This window comes from Pipistrellus hanaki (genome assembly GCF_964339955.1).
Source record: "Pipistrellus hanaki genome assembly, chromosome: 19".
Lineage (NCBI taxonomy): Eukaryota > Metazoa > Chordata > Mammalia > Chiroptera > Vespertilionidae > Pipistrellus > Pipistrellus hanaki.
Window position 1 is genome coordinate 22,022,041 of NC_140521.1, and position 17,366 is coordinate 22,039,406.

At 49.0% G+C, this 17,366-nt stretch overlaps 2 protein-coding genes across 2 annotated transcripts in view; both read right to left on the bottom strand.

Annotated features, from left to right (window-relative positions):
- Window positions 1-10,170, bottom strand: part of GCN1 (GCN1 activator of EIF2AK4) — a 56,578-nt gene extending 46,408 nt beyond the window's left edge. The window contains exons 1-7 of the mRNA XM_084868236.1: window positions 10,084-10,170; window positions 6,655-6,757; window positions 2,902-2,965; window positions 2,221-2,352; window positions 1,662-1,770; window positions 702-800; window positions 465-599 (exon numbers count right to left, since the gene is read on the bottom strand). Coding sequence (XP_084724362.1) covers window positions 465-599; window positions 702-800; window positions 1,662-1,770; window positions 2,221-2,352; window positions 2,902-2,965; window positions 6,655-6,757; window positions 10,084-10,101 — 660 coding nt within the window. The 5' untranslated portion in view covers window positions 10,102-10,170. The remainder of the gene's footprint in view (window positions 1-464; window positions 600-701; window positions 801-1,661; window positions 1,771-2,220; window positions 2,353-2,901; window positions 2,966-6,654; window positions 6,758-10,083) is intronic.
- A 1,588-nt stretch (window positions 10,171-11,758) lies between these two features.
- On the bottom strand, window positions 11,759-15,868 carry RPLP0 (ribosomal protein lateral stalk subunit P0). The gene is made up of 8 exons (XM_084867717.1): window positions 15,781-15,868; window positions 15,435-15,536; window positions 14,090-14,265; window positions 13,892-13,979; window positions 13,632-13,778; window positions 13,339-13,524; window positions 12,571-12,711; window positions 11,759-11,985 (listed from the first exon to the last, which is right to left on the bottom strand). Exons 2-8 carry the CDS (start codon window positions 15,486-15,488, stop codon window positions 11,824-11,826), a joined length of 954 nt encoding a protein of 317 aa, XP_084723843.1. The 5' UTR covers window positions 15,489-15,536; window positions 15,781-15,868; the 3' UTR covers window positions 11,759-11,823.
- Between the last annotated feature and the right edge of the window lie 1,498 nt (window positions 15,869-17,366).

The following is a 17,366-nucleotide window of genomic DNA, read 5'->3' on the forward strand; positions in this document are numbered from 1 at the left end:
TTCTGCCCAAAATGCTCTTTCTCACCTCTCGACCTAAGGCTTATTCACTGTTTAGGTCCCTTCATTAGAGATGTGTTCCCTGACCCACAACCTAAGTAAGGTCCCCGGTTACAGAGTATCATGGCTTCTTGCATTTTCCCTCTGTAGTGTGTATCTCAGATATAACCAGGGCACGGATCGCAGCTCCATGCTCACCACTGCATCCTAACACCCGGCACAGTGTTTGGCACATGGCAGCTGCTCAGCTGTGGGAGAATGAATGACTGCATGAACAGGCTATCCTCTCAAAACTACGCCCGGATTCTCCCCAAACCAGACATGGTGCAAAAACTTGCCAACTTCTCAAAGTGCATGGAGAAAGGCCAGGTCCTGAGTGAGAAAGCCAACAAGCTCCAGACAAGGCCGGCAGCTGGGGCCACAGGACAAATCCAGTCCCCCCCTTCCCCTCCAGGGAGTCCACTTGCCTTGTGCTGGTTGACCACGTCCATCTCCTTGTGGCTCGTGCAGAACTGCACCAGCAGCCCCAGCATGCCCGCGTAGTTCTGGTTGGGTTCTAGGCTGAGAATGGCTGATAAGTACTGTTCCACCAGGCTGGGGTTCTGAGGAGGAAACGTGTAAAGCAGATGATGATGATGATGATGATGAGCACCTGGGGTGGCACAGAAGCAGCAATGCCCACCGCCCCTGCTGCCTCCTGTCACCTCTTTCCACAGCTTGGTGAGCTTTTTCACGGCGCCATCCACGGCGTGCTTGTGGGAGCCACCCAGCACCTCCAGCAGGAGCAGGCACTGCACCTCCACCTGCCAGGAAGGAGGGGCTCGGGTCAGGATGTGACACGGGAGTGGAGCTGGCATTGGCCTCCCAGCTTGGCCACGACCTTCGTCAGGCCTGCAAACCCTGGGCTCATCTCCACTAGGCCTCTCCCACTGGCCTCCAGCCCTCCACCCCTCTGCAATGACTCTGTTCACTCAAGCACATCCTTAATAAATATTTGCTGAGCACCCGCTATGAGTCAAACAATGAAAATACATGGAGACCAACACAGGCATGGTCCCTGCTTCCATGCACCTTAGAGTCAAGAGGAAGAAAAGGGTATTAAACAAATAAACACACAATGAATATACAATATAATTCCAGAGGAGTTAAGTGGCATGCAGGAAAAGAACAAGTATCCTCTTTTACATATTTATCTGCCTCAACTTTTACTTTATTTATTCCACAAATACCTACTGCACACTGACTAAATGGCAGGCACTATGCCAAGCACTGTGGATAGAAGAGGAAGACCCACCAGGAAGATGACCCAGGCAGTGCGGAGCTCACTGTCCAATCCAGAATGAAGCGCGGAACCCGTACTCAACTAAAAACACCTCAGAGACTTCATGTGCCTCAAATGCCACGGAGACGGGTGAGCAGTGTGACCTGCCACCCTGAGAAAAAGGGCAGCTTGAGAATGTGCTCAAATCCACATGCATGTGTACTAATGGCATCTGTACGAGGTTATTCACTGCAATGTGTTTTTATAACAGCAAAAGATCGCAAACAACATAAATGCCCATCAAGAAGGCATTTGTATGATAGATCCAGTTATATAAACCTAGTTATAGAAAGGATTAATAGACAGTCATACAGAACAGACTCCAAAGGCCGGAGGAACCTACCAGCTTGTTCCAGATGTCCCCTTGCCGCTTGGCTCTCGCGGGAAAGACGATGCGCACCAGGAGGCAGGTCCAGGACAGGGCCAGCAGGGCGGCCGAGCCGCTGCTCTTACTGCAGAGAGAGGAGAGGGCAGGCAAGAGGTGAGTCAGAGCAGCTCCATCTTAAGGACAAATGGTCAGCACGAGGCCCTGCTTGGTATGTAGGATCCTCCCTTAATCTACAACTGGGCAGAACTTGAAGCCAGCTCCCCGGAAACCATCTGTGAAAATTCAGGACAGAGAGCGCAGGCCCCCTCAGCCAAACTACCACCTTTTTGCACGCACAACTATAAAAACAAAAAGAAAAAGATGGTTTCTCCCACTCCCTGCCTGGTGGGCACCTGGTTTCCCCTCCTGCCATCCTGGCTCCTCCCTCCATTCAGAAGGCAGACTGCCGGCACCATGCAGAGCGGCAAAGGGGAAAGGGACAGGCGCGCTGACACCTGCTCAGTGACGCTCCCCTGCACCGGATTCTCCCGGGAGGACTCCGTCAACCCCCTTGGGCCACCACCTTTAGACTCACCTGGGGACACCTGCCTTGGAGCCGATGCCTGAAGACTGCAGAGAGTGCAGAAGGTTCTTAGCAGTGGCTTCCGGCTGGGCCTCAGCCAACTGCTGGATGGCTGCCTGCAGGGCCCTGCGGGAGGCTGCATCTCTAGGGGAGGAATGAAGGTGACGAGTGAGCGTGCGGACGTGGGGGAGGGGAGGAGGGGGGCAAGGCAGCTTAGGCCAAGCGCTATATTTTCTCAGGAAAATCAGGCTGCACTGTATTCCAGAGGATCACAGACGATGGGATTAGGAAATAACCAGATAAATCTACCACCTCCAGGGATTCTGGAAGCAGCTAATAAGGGCAAATAAGCCATTAAAGCTGTAAGGGCAACACCCACATTTAAAAAACTCTATGGGCCTCAAACAGGCGAAGGCTGTTGCGTGCATGACTGGTGCTCTCATAGCACAGCGGGCACTGCGCACTTTCTAACCACCACCTAGGAGGTAGGTAACAGCATCCTCCCATCCGCATAAGAGGAAACTGAGGCATAGAGAGGTTAAGTAACTTGCCTGAGATCTAACAGCTAGGATGTGACACAGCCCAGACTGGACCCAGGCAATTAGGCTCTACAGCCTGGGCTCTAACCACTGCCCTCTACTCCACCTCTTTGCACAAAGTGCTCCGGACACTGGGCCTCTGGCTGGGACTCACCGGTATCGATGCAAAGTCAAGCAGAATAACTTGCAGAGCCCTTTCACTGCTCCCTCTGGCAGATCTGAAACCAAAGATACACAGACCAGTCCATAAAAACTCCTCCGTGAACATCTGCTTCAGCCAAGCATTGTCAGACATGATCTCTGCCCCTGGACACGCCCTGTTCATGTGAAAGAGAATTCCCCAGAGGAAAAAACAATGACAAATAGGATGTTAAGAAAATAAGTGGTACAGAAAAGCTCGCAGGTGGACATTTGTTTAATGAATAGACTAAGGCAATACAGCAGCCTCAAAACTTCCCCTGCTGTTGAGTGGCGGTGCTAGCGTGCTGGACTGTTCTGCTTCTCCATCGGGGTGCTGGTGACACGGGTGTGTTCCATTTGTGATCATTCAGTGAGCTGTTTGCTTATGCTATGGGCACTTTTCTTTAGGTATATCCTAACAAACAGTTTTATAACCTGGAACAAAAATTAAAGTACCGTGAGGAATGGAAGAGGAAGAATATCAGTACCGGAGTGGTTTCTGAAGGTTTTAAGGACACAGACACGTGGCTAATAGATAGGAGGCTCTGGGGAACACAGAAAGGGACGACCGTGCGGAGTGGAGGTAGCACGGGGTAAGAATGCACAATGCCTGTTCAGGACACAGGAGGAGAAATAACAACACCCAACACTTCAGAGTGCCAGGTCCTGCTCCACGCACTTCCCACACATTAACCTACTTGACCCCCACGAGATGGGCACTGTGACTTTAAGACGAAGAAACCAAGACACAGGAAACCAAGCAGGCCAGCGGAGTGAGAGAGAGACTGTGATTGAACACTGGGGCTCACTAGCGGAAAGCCGACCTGGGACAGGCTCTGCGTCCAGACTGAAGCACGCAGCCGAGAAGGAGCAGGGGGTGCAGAGGAGAGACTGTGAGCTGCAGGGTAAGACAGGCTAAGGTGGGAGGCCCACAGCGCTGGCACAGCGCCCCACACTTCAGGGACATGCAGGGGAAATGAAGAAGGGGCAGAGACCCATTCCCCCAAGCCCAGAACACTGTATTGTTCCACTGGACTTGGGCCTCAGTAACCGAGGAAAAGAGTAACAGGGGTTAGAGACAGGTTGCGGCTAAGAGAACAGTAATAATAGCTAATATACACCGGGAGCTTACCACAGCTGGCCACGCACTGTGTTAAGCACCATCCATACATGTTGTGCTCATTCATGCCTCACACCAACCCTGTGAGGGAGGCACTACTGCTATTGCAAGGAGTCAGGCTCAGACGTGTTAAGAAGTTTGAAACATGCCGAAACCAGTTTGGCTCAGTGGTAGAGCGTCGGTCTGCGGACTGAAAGGTCCCGGGTTCGATTCCGGTCAAGGGCATGTACATTGGTTGCGGGCACATCCCCAGTAGGGGGTGTGCAAGAGGCAGCTGGTTGATGTTTCTCACTCATCGACGTTTCTAGCTCTCTATCCCTCTCTCCTCCTCTCTGTAAAAAATCAATAAAACATATTTAAAAAAAAAAAAAAAAAAAGAAGAAGAAGTTTGAAACAGCCGAAACCAGTTTGGCTCAGGGGATAAAGCGTCGGCCTGCGGACTGAAAGGTCCCGAGTTCGATTCCGGTCAAGGGCATGTACCTTGGTTGCGGGCACATCCCCAGTAGGGGTGGTGCAAGAGGCAGCTGATTGATGATTTTCTCTCATCGATGTTTCTAACTCTCTATCCCTCTCTCTTCCTCTCTGTAAAAAATCAATAAAATAGCCGAAACCGGTTTGGCTCAGTGGATAGAGCATCAGCCTGCGAATTGAAAGGTCCCGGGTTTGATTCCGGTCAAGGGCATGTACCTTGGTTGCGGGCACATCCCCAGGGGGGGTGTGCAAGAGGCAGCTGATCAATGATTCTCTCTCATTGATGTTTCTAACTCTCTATCCCTCTCTCTTCCTCTCTGCAAAAAATGAATAAAATATAAAAAATAAAAACTCAATAAAATATATTTTTTAAAAAGATGAAGAAGATGTGTACAGACAGCAACTTGTCACACTACAGCCTTTTCTAACTACAACCTTGCTGAGAAGAGTGACTGGGAAGACTTTAAAGGTGCCATAAAAGTCACACACTGAAGCATTAAAGCATGAGAGACTCTCTTAGGCGCTCACAAATAGCAATTTACTTCACTTACACACATTTTAACAAGCTTGGGTGTGTTACCAGGAGACGGCAGAAGCAGCCAATGAGAACGTGGGTCAAAGAGTGGTAAAAAGTGGGCTCTTGACTAATCCTATCCTATATACAATAATAAAAGGCTAATATGCAAAATCACTATGACGCACACTGACCACCAGGGGGCAGATGCTCAATGCAGGAGCTGCCCGTAGTGTCAGTGTGCTCCCACAGGGGAAGTGCGGTTCAGCCAGAAGTCCTGAGCCGGGCTCACGGCTGGCGAGCACAGTGGCGGTAGCCGGAGCCTCTCCCACCTCTGTGGCAGTGCTAAAGATGTCCAACTAACGGTGACCAACGGCCCCTGGACTGCGAGAGGGCACAGGCCAGGCCCAGGGACCTCCCCTCGCCCCCGCCCTGAGTGCACGAATTTTGTGCACTAGGCCTCTAGTGAGAAGTAAAAGCTGACACAAAGGGAGATTCAACATTCTACAACCACAGTTCTCAAACTTCAGCAAACACAAGAATCACTGTGTGAGCTTGTTAAAGCACAGATGCTGGGATTCCTCCCACCCCCGCCACCCACTCCCAATCTACAGTTTCTGAATTGGTGTTGCTGGGTGGAGCTGACAATTTGTATCTCAAACAAGTTCTGAGGTGATGCTGCTGCTGCTGGCCTCGGGACCACACTTTGAGAACCACTGCTGTATTGCAAAAACACCAAAGGAAACTCAAAACTAATTAGGATTGATCGGATGAAGGCAAACTAGTCTTACATACCCCAATAGGTTGCAGCGATAGCTCTCCATTATGATACAAAATAGGGATGACTGTATGTGCTTAGCATTTCCTAAAATGTGGTCCTAGACCCTGAACAGGTTTTTTAAAATATATTTTTATTGATTTGAGAGGAAAGAAGGGAAACATTGATGAGAATCATTGGTTGGCTGCCTCCTGCACACACACCCCCAACTGGTATCAAGCCTGCAACCTGGCCACATGCCCTTCAGTCTGCAGGCCGATGCTCTACCCACTGCACAAAACCAGCCGAGGCCAGGTGAGCCTTTCACCAAATGTAGAAGCCTAGTTTTTTTTTGTTTTTAATGAACAGGTTTTTTAAAAAAAAAGAGGGGGAGAGGAGTGTTCAAGGAAAATATGGGATTAAAGAAAGATTAATAAAATTAAAGCACCTCCCCGGAATATGTTGTGAATCTCCCAGTGAGCATTACAAAATGTGACGTGTCCCACACGTAATGGATTTGGGGATCCGTTATTGGCCAACCACCTGCTACCATCTTGCTGAGTTCCACAGAACACCGACTGGGAAAATGTTTTTGCATCTGATAAATTACTTAAGAAAGATAGTTGGTATCTTTTAGAACTATTTCTAATAAAAAACGCTTAAAACTGTAAAAAAAATCTTTGGTATCTAAATGGATAAACTCTCCACTAACCCTACTGTTTCAATGCAAATTATAACAAGCAAATAGAGAAAGTCAAAGCAGAACTTATTACAAGAGGGGGAAAGAAGGCCTTGGTTCTAAACAGAGAACACAATTTATTTTGAAATGGATCATCTCTAAGCCATATGGATGGAAAATAAATACCTTTTCCAGCAACACATTTTCCCAGTTCACTGAGGATTTCTCTCCGCTCCTTCACGCTGGCTGTTGTCACCTTCCCTGCAAAACGCTTTAGTGTCTCGGAAACCTGTGAAGACCAAGCCCACAGAGGGAGTTTCACCAGTCAGACTCCAAAACCGTGAACATGTATGTGCAGAATGCAGGGCAGAGCTCTCTAACCCTGCGCTTCTCAGCCTCCGCTGCTGACCCTTTGGGCGGGATACCTCTTGGTGGGGGGTGGCTTTTTATCAGCATTCCTACCCTCCACCCACAAGCAGTCCACTCCTTCCACCTCAGGGGTAACAATCCCAATTGCCTCCGGATGTTGTCAAATGTCTCAGATCACCCCTAGTTGAGATATGTTGCTTTAACCCAACCAGCCAACTGGTCAATGAACTTATACCTGAACCAAAAGAGGTAAGACAAAAATCAAAAATCTTAGGACAGGAAATATCTGTTCAGGATCATGCAAATTCTAGTGAGGACCTACTATGTGCCATGTATGTCCCCTTTGTATTAGCTCACTTAACCCTCCCACAAAGGGCACAGCAGTACCGTGGCAAGTCATAGCAGGGCATAGCACAGTCGCCGGGTGAAGAAAGATTAAAAGAGTGAATCCCAGCCCTGCCTCTTACTAGCTGTGGACACTTAAGTCAAATTATGTCATCTGCTTGGTCTTCAGTGTCTCCATGTATGCAACACAGATAACAGCACTTACCTCATGACTGTTATGGCTCATATGACTACATCCAGGCGAGGTAACGTGAGAGCATTTATCTCATCCCAAGCCCAGAGCTGGCTACTACTACCAACCCGCCTTCGAGGCAGGCAGCAGCACCCGCCTTTCACAGGTGGCAAAGGGGCTAACTCCGAGAAGGAAATCATTGCCCAACTGGGGTTGAGAACCACGGCACCTGCATTTTTAAAACTGAACCTGAAACTAATAGGTCCATAACTGAAGCTAACACAGTTTAACTTTCAACCCCCATCCCAGTCACCACAGCTGCATCAGCCGCTCAGGGACACGGGCCTAAGACTCAGAGAGGCGGGCAGTATGCAAACACCCCTCAGTGTGTTCCTGAGAAAGGTCCTACAGAGCGGCCAGGCCCAAGTAACTAACACACCGGTGCCGTCCTCTTTCCACACGTATTTCACAGACAGGCCTTATGAGTAAAGTAAGATTCAAGGGTGCAAAGAAATAAAATGTTTCCCTTATACTTCTCTCCCTGCTGTAATTCTATTGGCAATGAGTAAACTCGTGTCCAAAACTGTCTTCTGCATAAATGATTTGTTTTAATATTGCCTTTTGCCTTTATAGTAATATATGCATATAATTAAAGAGTCTAAGTCGAAGAATTCTGGGAGGTTTGCTATAAAGACCAATGCCCTGCTCTCACCAATTCTGGCTGGTTGTTTGGTAGTTATCTCTATATCGTTTAATAACTTGCTTGTGCCCTAGCCATTTCGGCTCAGTGGTCAGAGTGTTGACCCTCTGACAGAAGGATCACGGGTTTGATTTCAGTTAAGGGCAGGTAACTCAGTTGCAGGCTCGATCCCCAATTCTGGTGGATTGCTGGCCCTTGTCGGAATGTGTGTAGAGAAGCAACCAATCAATATGTCTCTCTCACATTGATGTTTCTCTCTCTCACTCTCCCTTCCACTCTCTCTGAAAATCAATGAGAAAAATATACATGGCCGAAATCGGTTTGGCTCAGTGGATAGAGCGTCGGCCTGTGGACTGAAAGGTCCCAGGTTCAATTCGGTCAAGGACATGTATCTTGGTTGCGGGCACACTCCCAGTAGGGGGTGTGCAAGAGGCAGCTGATCGATCTTTCTAGCTCTCTATCCTTCTCTCTTCCTCTCTATAAAAAATAAAAAATAAATAAAAATAAAAAAATAAATAACTTGCTTGTGCTGTTACTTCTTTATTTTTTCAGTTTTGTCTTTTTACCATAGCTCATCACACACATGTTCCCCATATAATTCCTCAGTTTTGTAATATGGGCTAGCTCAGTAGTCAATGTTAACATTATATGTAAACTTCCATTTAATAAACTTTTTACTATCCTGCACAGCTTTTTTTTTTTTTTTTTACAGAGAGGAAGGGAGAGGGATAGTTAGAAACATCAATGAGAGAGAGACATCGATCAGCTGCCTCCTGCACACCCCCCACCGGGGATGTGCCTGCAAATCGAAGTACATGCCCTTGACTGGAATCGAACCCGTGGCCCTTCAGTCTGCAGGCAGACGCTCTATCCACTGAGCTAAACCGGTTTCGGTCCTGCACAGCTTTTTAAATTAACCCTCAAGTTCATAACTGCGCTTTCTCACCTCACCTCAGTCACTATATGGCTCTAGTGGGCTTTTTTGCACTTTAGAGAATGTTAAACATTCAACATGCGTTCCTCTAATGGTTAGAGTCTAACCCCTTCAAAAATACCCAGCAGACTAAGCAGCTTCCAAAATATTTCAACTTGAAACAAATTGCCTGCCCCGTGCACAGGAGACTCCCGGGAATCTATTGAATGTTTCAATTAAGTGGCCACCGTCTGGCACCGAGGCCACCACATCATAATCGATTAATGTCCTCACCCCGGAGACCCCAGTGAGCCGAGCTGTCCCTTAGACACCTGCTTCTTTTCCCCTAAATGTTGTCTTTTTACTGTAAACCACAACTACAGACGAGGCTGGGGTGGAATGAAACGTTTTCCCAAGTCCTTCCCTGACCTACAAGGCAGCCACAGCTGACAACACTCAAGGGGGACAAGACTCTTCCTCGGTCATTTTTTTTTTAATCTAAGCCTCCACCTAAAAATAGCCAACACACACGGAGCTCTACTTCATCTCATCGAGTCCTCACAACAACCCTACACGATCGGTATTATCTTTAACCCCATTTGATGGATTCAAAGACTGAGACTTGGGGGGTTAAGTCACTTGCCGAGCGTCTCCCAGAAATGGACGGGCTGGGGCTCCGAACCCCGTCCGCTCGGAACGCAGGGGCGATGCTGCCAGTGCTTGCACCCAGCAGGTGCCCAGGGACACGCGCTGGATGTTCAGTGTAAGGACCAGCGGGCACTGGCCGGGCTCGCTGAGGGGCTTCGGGGACATGGAGCAGGGTCTCCCAAAGGGAACTTCTGCTGCTTCAGGGTGGGGAGGGCCCCGCCGGGGTCCAGCTGCCGACACCGAGGCCGGAGCCCCTGACCCCTCAAGTCCGGGTCAGTCTGCGCCGCCGGGGCCGGGGGCCGGGCCGGACCCGGAGCCGCGAGAAGCCGGACCGAGGGGGCCCCCGCACCGCGCCCTCCGCTGCCGACGCCCCCGGGGCCCCGGGCCTGGCCACGCGAGCCGTCCCGCCGGGGGCCGCCGTCCACGCCCAGCCGCTGGCCGCGTTGGCCCCGCAGACAACCGCCTCACCTGCGTGTCCGCCGCCATCCTACCGGCGCTGACTCCGGAAGTGCTTTCCGAGCACTTCCGGGTCACGGCGCGGCCCACGCGGCAGGGCGAGGCCAGGAGCTGGAAACCAGGAGGGCGGACCCGGTGCTGGGCCACCGCCGGTGACCGAGGCCTTCTCCCGGCCCCCGGCCCGGGGCCCTCTCAGCCCGGCCTCTGGGGGAGCAGGGGGATTTGTAACAGTGAAGCCCCTGCAGCTCCGCCCCCTCGATCCGCAGCTCTTATTTCTTAGAGAAACGTGTTTCCCGGCCGGCAGGAACTGAACTAGGCAAAAGGCAGACCGGAAGCTGGTGTCTTGTCCGCTGGAGCCCCGTGGTGGACAGATCAGGTTAGAAAACTAAGGTGGATGTGGCGGTCAGGGAAGGATTCCGGAGCCGAGCAGCCTGCCCCAGGGGAAATGAACGCTCCAGGCTGGGTACTGAGCCAAGGCTACAGGCGGGGGGCTGGGGCCTCAAGGTTTGATAGTTGCCTGAATTTTACTCAGCCTGCCCCTCTGCCAGCTATATAACGGGGGCTGCACCGCTGATTGGCCCTCTAATAAGCAATGGCTTTCCAACTTGTGACCAGAGATCAAGTCACAATACATCCTTGTCACATTCACGCCTACCCTTTCAACAAGCAGCGTTTTTCCCTTTAAAATAACCACTGCCCATTTTGAAAAACAGTGGCACTCATTTGAGTGCTTAACTGACATTAAACCTACTCAAAGCATCTTGGTGTGATTCAGTGGCAGAGTCAACCTATAAACCAGTGGATTCCTGGTCAGGGAACATGCCCTGGACTTGATTTATCCTCAGTATGGGGGATGCAAGAGGCAGCCGATCAATGATTCGCTATCACTGAAGTCTCTCTCTTCCTTTCTGAAATCAAAAATATTAAAGAAAAAAATCTTAGAGGACCACAGACTAGGGTGGCCATTGTAAATAATTCTAATAAATTAAAAGTTGCCGAAACCGGTTTGGCTCAGTGGTAGAGCAGTCTGCGGACTGAAAGGTCCCAGGTTCGATTCCGGTCAGAGGCATGTATTTATACATTGGTTGCGGGCACATCTCCAGTAGAGGGTGTGCAAGAGGCAGCTGCTGGTCAATGTTTCTCTCTCATCGACATTTCTATCTCTCTCCCTTCCTCTCTGTAAAGAATCAATAAAATATATTTAAAAAAAATAAAATAAAAATAAAAGTTAAAGCTGGCTGGGCTGAAAAAGTACCAGATGTTAGACAAGCAATTCACTTATAAAGAAGATTCCCTAATGTCAACTGCAAATAGACAGACCTTGGATTATCTCGGACTCTACCTACATCATTTCATGGTTACAGTAACCAATCTCCCATTTATTTAAAAAAAAAGTTCCATAATTTCGATGTATGTACATGTGCTTTGTTTTTATTCATTTACCACAAAACCAGAAATTGCTCTTTTAAATTTTTTTTTTCCCGTTTATGGCTCTGTATGTGCTCCATGTGAGTGATGTAGGTGCATATTTAGGTGGGTTCCAACATATAGCAAAAATCACTATGTCAAACCAAAGGAACGGATCTCCGACGTAAGCAGAGGACCTATTGTGAAGTTGTATGGTTTTAGTTTCTAGAATACAATACTATAAACCTCAAGATATAGAAAATGAAGAGTGCAGAGACTAAAGAGAAGTAAACCTTTATTTCCTTGCTTCTCAAATAGTTGGCTGAGCTGGTTGCTTTTTGGTAATTAATCAAAGAGACCAAATCCCATATCCTCATCCGACTCCTCCGACTCTTCCTTTGCTTCCACCTTGGCTGGGGCTGCGGCAGCAGCAGGAGCAGCAGTGGTGGCGGCGGCCGCAGGGGCAGCAGCCACAAAAGCAGATGGATCAGCCAAGAAGGCCTTGACCTGAAGCAAGGGGAAAAGTTCAGTCAGAACGGTGGTCCACCACCTGTCAGCCTCGTAGAGCTCTAGAGTAAGAACAACGAATGTCCAAGCCTTCCCTGGGTAACCAGGCAGGATGACAGCTTGGGCATGACCTGTGAGCTTGAGGCCAGCTTGTACCCATTAACTCTTAGGATCGAGGGTCTCTTGTCATTTGTAAAGTCAAGGACACACCTCCCATGCCACCCTCCTTCCCCTCCCCTCCCCCCGCCCCAGCCTCTCAAGCATAGGTTAAAAAAAATAGTTATCTGCACCCTAGCCGGTTTGGCTCAGTGGATACAGCATCAGCCTGCAGACTGAAGGGTCATGGGTTCGTTCCAGTCAAGGGCACATGCCCAGGTTGCAGGCTCAATCCCCAGTTGGGGGCATGCAGGAGGCAGCCAATCAATGATTCTCTCCCATCATTGATGTTTCTCTCTCCATCTCTAAAATAAGAAATTTTTAAAAACACATTATCTGCTACTAAAACATGATCATAAAAGCGATCCCTCATCAGGCTACCATTTATCCGCTGCTGTCAGACCTCCATGGTCCCACAGGCCCTTTTACCTTCTCAGCAAGTGGGAAGGTGTACTCAGTCTCCACAGACAGAGCCAGAACGCGCTTGTACCCGTTGATGATAGAATGGGGCACTGACGCGACAGTAGGATAACCAATCTGAAGGCACACGCTGGCAACATTGCGGACACCCTGTGGAGGGAGGGAGAAATTATATTTTAGGTGAGATATCTTAACGAAAAGAGAAGTTAGAGAAGTCCAAGCAAAGCTCAATGGCAGATAAAACTTCCTGGACTAGCATCTTAGTCTCACACAGGAATACTTCACTTCACACCAAATGCTCTGGCAGGGCGATTCAAATCCAGTAGTTCATAAATGCTTTTTATCCTTATCCTTATGCCCATCGTGGGTATTACTATACCAGGACGACGATTGCTACAAAAGCCTCTATTTTGTAAAAAAAAAAAGTAAACTATCAATATAACCACTGAGTTCCACGAGAGAAAGATGTTTAAATAATGCCAGATGAGAACTTTCCATCCACTAGTGAGACTGACAAAAAATAGCTAGCGTGAACCATGTTATTCCAAGCCCTAGAATAGCTCTATGTACCCAGCACTGTTCTAAGGCTTTATACTCATGAATTCATTCATCCTCAACAATCTTGTATCACTAATGCCATTTCACAGATGAGGAAACAGGGCAGACATTAAACTGTCCTTGGTTACACACTTGGTTCAAAGGAGTGGCCAGGATTCAGTCTGAAGCGAGGCATACTCTCAACCGTTAATGTGAGAGCCTGGAATGGGCAGCATGTACCTCCAGGAAGCGGGAATGCAGAGTCTCCTCGGTGATGTCAAGCACTTCCGGGTTGTAGATGCTGCCATTGTCAAACACCTGCTGGATGATCAGCCCAAAGGAGAAGGGGGAGATGTTCAGCATGTTCAGCAGTGTGGCTTCGCTGGCTCCCACTTTGTCTCCAGTCTTAATCAGCTGCACATCACTCTGCGGGACAAGGCAACACGTTAGCACCTGAGCATTCAGCAGGCCGACAGCCACCAAGGTGGCCCCACTACTGGCCTGGCTAGTACTGGCAAGCCAGGTCCACTCACCAGGATTTCAATGGTGCCCCTGGAGATTTTAGTGGTGATGCCCAAAGCCTGGAAGAAGGAGGTCTTCTCTGGCCCCAGACCCGTGTTCTGGGCTGGCACAGTGACTTCACACGGGGCAATGGCACCAGCACGGGCAGCAGCTGGCACCTGAACAAGAACAAGAAATGTGAATTCTCCCTCCACAGGTACAAACTGAGAATCTGGCTTTTAAGGAACCAAAATTGATAAGGTCTCTTTAGCCAACCTGCTTCTCCTCTTACCTTGTTGGCCAGCAGCATGTCCCTGATCTCAGTGAGGTCCTCCTTGGTGAACACAAAGCCCACGTTCCCCCGGATGTGAGGCAGCAGTCTGCAAAGAGAAGGTCACAGAGCGGCGGTCACCTTCCCGCACATTCTCCTCCAGGAGAGGGGAGAAGGGCACAGGGGAGGGAGGATAAAGGTGCCCGGGCACGGACTGACTTCTCCAGGGCGGGGTTGTTCTCCAGGTGTCCCCGGATGGCCTTGCGCATCATGGTGTTCTTGCCCATCAGCACCACCGCCTTCCCGCGGAGGGACATGCGGATCTGCTGCATCTGCTTGGAGCCCACGTTGTCTGCTCCCACAATGAAGCATTTTGGGTAATCATCCAGGAGTTGCTACAAAAACCAGGCAGAAACAAGCCAAGTTTAACAGGAGGAAAGAAGGGGGGGGGGAAACATCAGGAGATAGATCATTGTCCCGATACACCAGGGTTTTGAGTTCGATTCCCAGTCAGGGCACATACAAGAATCAACCAATGAACGCATCAATAAGTGCAACAAGTGGATGCTTCTCTAAAAATCAATCAATAAACAAAAATTTCTAAAAATCAGGAGAAACTAACCCCCAACGATTGGTTTCCATCTCACTCCCTTTCTTCTTTGCTTCTGAAGTGACTCCTATTGGGCCAACTCCTCCCACTAGGAGCCCCCTGGGTTGTAGCACTGACAGATTTGTCCAAGATTTGCTTGCTGAGTATGGATAGTAAAAATTGAGTTGGTACATTCAATCAGAAAAAATTTTAATTTTAGCTCTCATTTTTTTTTCCCTTATGTTTCTGATCTGGGCACTACCAGGGGCACTTACTGCCCAAGACAGTGAATCAAGAGACCAGCAGATTCTCTCCAAGAACTCTAGCACACCAGGACAATAGCTGTCAAGATGTGACTCTAGTCTCGGGTTAGCTCTCATTTTTTAACATTTCCCAATTATGAGATGTTTCTGACCCACTAAAATGACTTGACAGAAGAAAAAAAAAATACCACATAAGGCTGTATTTACAGCACTCAGATCACAACATAAAGCAAATACAACAAAACTTTCCTTGTAAAATCTAGGATGTGGGTATCAGATTATTGTACTATCCTGTGAAGAAAAGAGCACCCACTTCAAGGCCTTCGTAGAGATAACCTCCATTGGGACATTGGGTTTCTTGACTGGCAGGGCCTAACTATGCATCAACTTGCCTTTTTATGAGTCACTCACTGCCTCTCGCCTCCCCAAAGATGGAAGCAGAGAAGTACAAGTGTGATGAGCGCTATCTGAATGCCAGACAGACCTGGGAATGAACGCCATTTGGCTCTCTTAGGAGCCCAGAACTGCACGAGCCTGTTTATCTGCAACAGGTGGGGGCGGCACGCAGGTCTTTGGAAATCCTGAAGGCTCAATGAGATTTGCCTGAAATGGCCCAATTCAGCAGCTCGGCGGCCCATGGGAGCCAATTGTCCCTCTTGGGCCGCCGTGGCGGAGGCAGCATGATGGCGGCCGCGACCCACCCCGCACTTACGATTATCTTAAGGAAGTAGTTGGACTTCCAGGTCGCCCTGTCTTCCCTGGGCATCACGGCGGTGCGTCAGGGATTGCCACGCAGGGTTTAAAGACGATGTCACTGAGGAGAGAGAAGGAGCTCAGACACCCGTCCCCCGCCCGCCGGGCTCACACCAGAGGCCTGTGGACGGGGCAGGCCACGCGGGAGCGCCCGCCGGTCCGGCCTGGCCGCCGCCCGGAGAGCGCGAGCCCCCGCCGCAGCCCCAGGCCGCGTAAGCCCGGGCCCCGCGGCCTCCGGGCTCCCCCGCAAAGACGCCCATCCTTCCCGCCGCCAGGCCCCGGCGCCAATCGGCCATCACACGAACCTCCCACGAGGGCGCCTGGCGAGAGGAAGGCCGTGCGCCGGCGCGCGCCTTTTATAAGTAAACGAAGCAGCCAATCAGAAGCCTCCGACAGCACCCCCACCTATTGGCTGGCGCCCACGTCTGTCTGGCAAAGTAGACCTAACACAGGCAGTCATTGGATGGTATAGCTGCCACTCCAGCCTACCGGAAGCCGCCTTTCAGTAAGGAAGTTAAGGAAGCGCCGCCTCGGGTTGGAGCGGCTTTCTCAGAGCTGCTGCCCTCTGCTGGGCTGGCGCTTTTCTGGTGAAGGCGCCGGAGTTTGTAGACTCCGTCCGCGTTTCCCCTGCCACCTGGCCACGTCGCAAACTAGAGTATTTCGTGGAGTGAGAAATAGTTGCATAGAATGCTCTCTGTCCCCTCTGTAGTTTGTCTTTCTCCCTACAAAAGCAGAGGGATCATTCAAAACAGTCGGATCAAAAAATAAATAAAACAGTCGGGTCATTTCCTCATCTGTTCAAAAGGCTTCCCATTTTCCAGAAAGTAAAAAGATTAAAACCTAACTGGCCTATAAGACCCTAGCATGTCAAACTCGCGGCCCACGGGCCACATGTGGCCCACAACGAATATTTTTGTAGCCCAGCCAATATAATGGTATGTGTAAGACACGTTTTAATAAAAATTTCCCAACTTAATTTTTACAATATCCTGTTATACATAATTATTAACAAACTACAATGTTCGCTAATGACTGATTACTATAATCGTGTTGCATTCATTTCCCTTATGTGCCTTACACGCAGGCGCATCATTTCTCTCCACTAATACCAGCAGCGAATATTTTAGCAGCCGATGGCCAAAGTATTAGTCTTGGACTGACCTGTTTGTTGTGCACAACAGGAAATATTTCGGAGAACAAGAAAAATAGGTTTATTTGTTTATGCTTATTTGTGCAGTTATTCAATGTCTGGTAAGTTAGTGTTAAAGAAGAAATATTAATTTTTATTAAAATGTTTATTAAAATTATGGCCCTGACTGGTTTGGCTCAGTGGATAGAGTGCCAGCTTGTGGACTGAAGGGTTCCAGATTCGATTCCCGTCAAAGCCATGTACCTTGGTTGCAGGCAACATCCCCAGAAGGGGGTGTGCAGGAGGCAGCTGATCAATGTTTCTCTCTCATTGATGTTTCTAACTCTATCCCTCTCTGTAAAAAAAAAAAAAAAATACACTTTAAAATAAATAAATAAAATATTATATTATGTTATGTTAATGGTTACCTACTCATTTATTTCAGCCCTTTATATTCAGTATGTCTCTAGCAAAATAAACCTACTTTTCTATGAAAATTGAAGTTTTGGGGGGTTTTGTTGTTGTTGTTGTTTTATATATTTTATTGATTTTTTTTTTTTACAGAGAGGAAGGGAGAGGGATAGAGAGTTAGAAACATAGTATGAGAGAGAAACATAGATCAACTGCCTCCTTCATACCCCCTACTAGGGATGTGCCCACAAACAAGGTACATGTCCTTGACTGGAATAGAACCTGGGACCTGTCAGTCCACAGGCTAATGCTCTATCCACTGAGCCAAACCGGTTAAGGCAAAGCTTTTGT